At 53.9% G+C, this 5,419-nt stretch overlaps 1 protein-coding gene across 1 annotated transcript in view; it reads left to right on the top strand.

The window, feature by feature from the left end:
• LOC104278821 (voltage-dependent R-type calcium channel subunit alpha-1E-like) overlaps window positions 1-5,419 on the top strand; it is a gene marked incomplete at its 3' end in the record, with an annotated part of 75,523 nt that overhangs the window by 19,359 nt on the left and 50,745 nt on the right. Inside the window, 3 exon segments of the mRNA XM_009875916.1 lie at window positions 11-114; window positions 852-1,004; window positions 1,285-1,466. Coding sequence (XP_009874218.1) covers window positions 11-114; window positions 852-1,004; window positions 1,285-1,466 — 439 coding nt within the window.

Here is a 5,419-nt window from a genome sequence, read left to right as displayed (position 1 = left end):
CTGCCCGCAGCATCCTCGCCACGGCCGGGACGCACTTCAACACCCACGTGGACCTGCGGACGCTGCGGGCCGTTCGCGTGCTTAGACCTCTGAAGCTCGTCTCGGGCATTCCCAGTAAGTTGGATGCTCCTGGTCCTCCCACCAGGAGGTGTCTGCATCCCTCCCTGATATCCTTCGGAACGAGAGGGGTCCTAGTTGGCACCTGGGAGACGTAGGGTGCAATCAGGGTAGAGGGGAACAAACGTCCCCATGTAGCAGGATCTCTAGGATGGCAGCTTTTTGGTGTGCCCAGGTGGAATTTCCCCACTGCTCTGGGCTGGAACAAACCTGGACTCAGCAACTCACCGGGACCTGCCGGCAGCTCTGCTTCCCTGGCCAGAAGGCAGTGGGTGGATCCTTTCAGGACTGAGGTTTATTCAGGGGAGATTTTAGGATTTTTTGCAAGATTTTATCTGCCAGCATGGGGATAAATAAAGAAACTAGGCTGCTGCCGGCACTGGTTCTCCTATCCCTCCTGCCCTGGGCACCAGCTGAGTGTTGTGCAGGATCCATGCCTTGGAGGCAACAAGGGAGACAGAGCTCCAAGGACAGGGAGGCCACCAGATTAGGGACCAGATCCAGAAAGCAGCCCTCCTGGAGCCTTGCTTTGCAGCCTGGCCCTCCCCGCTCCCCTTGGGATGGTGTTTTCCTCCACGGTCCTCAGCTGCCTAAAAGGATCCTTCTTGCATCTCTCTGATGACTGTCTCTCCTCTCTGCTCATCATCCTCCTTTTGCCACAGGTGGGATGAACATGCCCCAGGCAGGGGGTTTGCATCACCATGCTGAGCTGTGCCCTTTGTTTTCCCTCCCAGGCCTGCAGATTGTGCTGAAATCCATCATGAAGGCCATGGTGCCTCTCCTCCAGATTGGCTTGCTGCTCTTTTTCGCTATCCTCATGTTTGCCATCATCGGCCTGGAGTTTTACAGCGGGAAGCTGCACCGAGCCTGCTACACAAACAATTCAGGTGGGGAGAAAGGCTCTGCACCCCCTTTATGTCCGGTGGGTGGAAAACAGCTGGGACAAACACATGTTGCTACTCTGGGAAACCCAGGGCTGAGAAGATCCCGTCTTTTGCTCCATACACACCGAGCATTGCCCAGTTACATTTAGGATGTCCCAGTTTCTTACTGGAGCAGCCAGGACTAGTCCAAGCGGGGTCCCCTGCCTGTCTGTGTTCAAGCTTGTCCCCTTACCTGTCCTCTGCCTCTCTCTTACTTCTGCCTCCTTTGACTCTCTGCTCACAGGTGAACTAGAGGAGCTGGACCCCCCCCATCCATGCGGGGTGCAGGGTTGCCCCCCAGGCTATGAATGCCGGGAGTGGATCGGTCCCAACGACGGGATCACGCAGTTTGACAACATCCTCTTTGCTGTGTTGACCGTCTTCCAGTGCATCACCATGGAAGGGTGGACCACAGTCCTGTACAATGTGAGTAACTCTGCTCTGGGGTCTCTTTGGGCAGCTGGGGATGGGGAGCTGGAGCCAGTATTTCTGTGTCCTGGAAACCCGTGAGATGCTGAGTTTCCTTTGTGATGGAGATTGGGTCAGTCCATCCCATTTGGGCAGGAGATGGGGATTAGAGGTGTGTGTTACTTGTAGAGCAACAACGGGAGCTCTAAGGGATTTGCCCTCCATCTCTGGGCTGATTGTGCAACCTGTTGCAGAAAGCAAAAGCTTGAGATGGCGCGGGCTGCAGCAAGTCTACTGCACAAAGGCTGTCCCTATCCTTCCTTCCTTTCCTCCTCCTCCTCCTCCTGTGTTTCCTGGGGCAGCTGCATAAGAGCAGATGTGGTTTCTGCGCATGGGGCTTCTGCTTTCCCTGCAGAGCAGGCAGTGGATGTGCCTCTATCCCTGCAGTGGCCTCAGAAAGCCCTGGAGGTGGGCTCAGACCCCTTCCCTGGGGCAGCAGCGGGGTTTTGACATCCAAAAGGGAGTGGGAACTTTGGTATTCGTGCTGGAAACATCTGTCAGTGCTGATGAAGCTGGCCTGGGTTCCTGCAGTTTGCAGTTGCCTAAAGTTGCTGATGCTCAAGCCCGTGGGGTATGCAGGGGAGAGACTTGGGGGCAAAGCTAGAAGCAGGGGGGAAAAAAAAAGCTACAGGCAATCACAAAGTGCATTTATCTTTGTGGGCGGTTGGCCATATACGTACGTTTTAATTTATGGGCTAGAAGCAACCGTGCCAGTTCTGTTCCCAGCCTAATTTCGGCATCAATTTTGCCGTCACTGCACCGGGAATGTTTTTATACCCCGGTTCCCATAATGCCTGGAGATTTGCAGAGCAGCATTGCTCTGCAGGAGGCAAATTGGATGGCTTGTGGTGGGGAAACACGCTTCGAAAGGGTGATTTTTAAGCCCAGACAAAGGCACCATCCCTGCCCCACTTGGTCCATGCTATCTTTTCAGGGGTGTAGGACAGCGTGTATGGGTAATAGACTGTGAAACTCAGACTAGGGTAGAAAAGAAAGAGTTCATGAGGAGGGCTTGACTTTACCGTGAGGATGTGGTTTTCCTCTTCCCAAAGGAGACGGCGGTGTGTCTGCGTCTTGTTGCTTTGGCAGGGAAATCAGGCAGGATTGAGTCACCTGTGTGTTCAGGCCAAAAAAAAAGACCTTTTCTTGGCTGCTTCTGGTACATCAATGGGATTAGAGGCTTAACTACAGTGCCTATTACCCAGGAATAATTGAGTATAGCAGGAAAGGTGATTTTTCCTGCCTGGCAGTGTGGTTCTCCTGCTTTTTGTGCAGCTGGGCAGCTGCTACCTGCTCACACATGGCTGTATCACAGCCCGTGCTTGCCCAGCGTGACTTGTGCTTGGCACAGGAGACCTGCCCTGCAACTTGTATCTTGTGTTAATGACCGTCTCCCTGCAAAAGGTCAGGGGCTGCTTCCCCTGGCGCTCCGCATGTCCATCCTTCCCGTCTTTTGGCACCTGCAGCAATTAGCAGCAGAGTTCCCCATGCTGGAGTCCCCAGTTGCGGCGTGCGAGCACATGGACGGGCAATTTATGGTCTGACTGTCCTTGAGAGTTTGTACCAGCAGTTCCTGAGACAGTCTGATCTCCTGCGGTTCAGGGATCTCCTTACTGGGAAGGCTGGAGCCGATCCATTTGGCATCTGGGATTTCCTGATCCGCTCTCTGGATCTTACTGGAGGGTAAGGATCGGAGGTGCAGTTGAAAACCATCCTCCACAGGACCTACCCTGCAGGATCCCGTGCTTACCACTATAGCTGCTATACTGGGGGCTCTCTGGGACACTTGTGGGGCCACAGCCCTGGTACCCAAATAACCTTCCCAGCACAAGTTGCAATGCTGGGCAAACACGCTCTGTCACAGCGTCACCGATAGCCGGGACTGTAAGGTGCCTCCTTTTCCCGCTCCTTTGCAAACAACCAGCTATTACTTATCTATAATGGAAAGGATTAGGGACCTTCCCCGGGTTTTAATTGGATGAGGATTGGGGCCTTGGTAGTAAAATACTGCTGATTCACTTTGGGAGGAGGCGGTGGCGAGGGACGGACGCTGTTCCCAGCACTGTGGGGCTGTGCCTCCCGCCCTCCCTGGGGACAGGAGCTGTCTCTGGGCTGGAAAGGCTACAGGTGCTCAGTCCTTTCGCTGCTTGGAAACAGCAAAACGGGCTTCTGCCTTGTTGTGTTTTTTTTAAGTAGGAAAATGGGGCATATGTATGGGAGGTGTGGTCCCTGGAGGATGCTGGAGGAGGGCTAGGCAGGGATGGAAAGCTGCTGGGATGCTCTGCCATCACCTTCATCACTCGGAGCAGAAAGCCCGAGCAGGCTCCTGCTGCTAACCAACACGGACCTTGCCCAGCACACACCCCAGGTTTGTGGGGGATCAGCGGGGGACTCTCTGCTTCCCAGCTGGAGTAAATTGATCGGAGGCTGCACCCTCGCAGGTTAATGCTGCAGAGAGCAAGATCGCAGGAGAAGCACTTTAGCAGTCTCTCAAAGAAATTGCTTACTGTAGTATTCCCTTGCGCAACTCTATCGTGATTTTAAGATCCATTTCTCCACAATTTTGCTGGGTCTGGAAGCGTGGCTCCCGGAATTTGTAGATAGCATCACGAAAAGCTAATCGGCCCCACGGTCGTTTCCATATGTGTTATTTCATGGATGTACTTGTCTTTCATGTTGTTTTCATCAGCCTTGCCTGTGTGAGATGCTGTCTTGCTAGGTAGAAATTGCAGTATGGGTTCAAAAAAAAAAAGCCTTAAACTGTGGGGTGTTACACCTTTTTCATTTCCCATCCCTGGCAGCCTGAAGGACTTTAACTTCTTTTGGAGGTGAGTTTTGGCTTTGTGGCTCCTCTGGCTGTCTCTGTGGTCCTATACAGGGGCTAAGGAGTATTTTGCTTTTCTGCTCACGGTGGAGCAGATGCCCCTATCCTGGGCTGGCTCATGACCAAACCTGATTTCTGTGGGGACCAGAAGGAAAAATAATGCTGGTGAAGAGGCGCGCTGTCCTACTTCTCTGCCTCTGCCAGCACGAGGCAGAGGCCAGGTAGCAGTTTTGTCATCAAATGGTGATGCTGGGGTCTGAGTAGGGGTGGCAGGGCTGGTGCGGGGCTGCTGGTGTGTGCTATGGGGTTGACTGGGCACATCATGGGCGCTGGGTGATGCTGGTGGCTTTGGATGCTCCACCTGGTTCCCCCAGTCCTGGAGAGCAAAGAGGAGAGGAGTTCAAAATAGTTATTTCCCCCGAAATGCCGACTTGAGAGGCTGTATGTATTCACTGAGATTTTTTATTTGCTTTCCCGTTTGGAAGCGCTCAGCTGCTGTGCTTGCAGGTAGCAAGGAGGAGCCTGGCTCACCAGGAGCTGCCACTCTCCTCTTCCCCCCACGCTACTGGGAACTGAGATGGGAAGAAAAACACTCATGGCAAACAGGGCTGTGGGCTGCTCTGGGCTGGCTGGCTGCAGGGAGAGGGGTCAGCTCTGCTTGTCCCAACTGGATCCTTTACCCAGAGCATTGCTCTGTGTTCTCCAGAGCTGGTAACACCGACCGCATGGAACCGCAGCCCCCAGGTGGGAATTGGTTAGCACAGGACAGATGGAAACACAAGTGCATGGAGAAAGCTGCTCTTTATAGCCACGGGAGTGATGCCATTGTGGAGTGGTGCAGGCAGGGAGGAGAAGGGTTGCCCGTTTCTCTGCCATAGATCTGGCTGTTGGGTTGAACCTCTGATCCTAAAAAGTTGTGGCTCCGGTAAATTCCCACGAATCGGAGCAGCCTGCAGGCAGGCAGGAGTGCCTGCGCGGCACCGATAACCAAACTGCAGCTCGGTCGCGCAAATTGCTGACTTGACTTTGCGCAGGGCCACGGCTGGGTGAAAATGTTTGCCTCTTAAGCACAGGCCTTAAAGCAGCT

Source organism: Apaloderma vittatum, unplaced genomic scaffold (genome assembly GCF_000703405.1).
Source record: "Apaloderma vittatum isolate BGI_N311 unplaced genomic scaffold, ASM70340v1 scaffold7749, whole genome shotgun sequence".
Classification (NCBI taxonomy): Eukaryota; Metazoa; Chordata; class Aves; order Trogoniformes; family Trogonidae; genus Apaloderma; species Apaloderma vittatum.
This window is presented reverse-complemented; position numbering and strand designations above follow the sequence as displayed.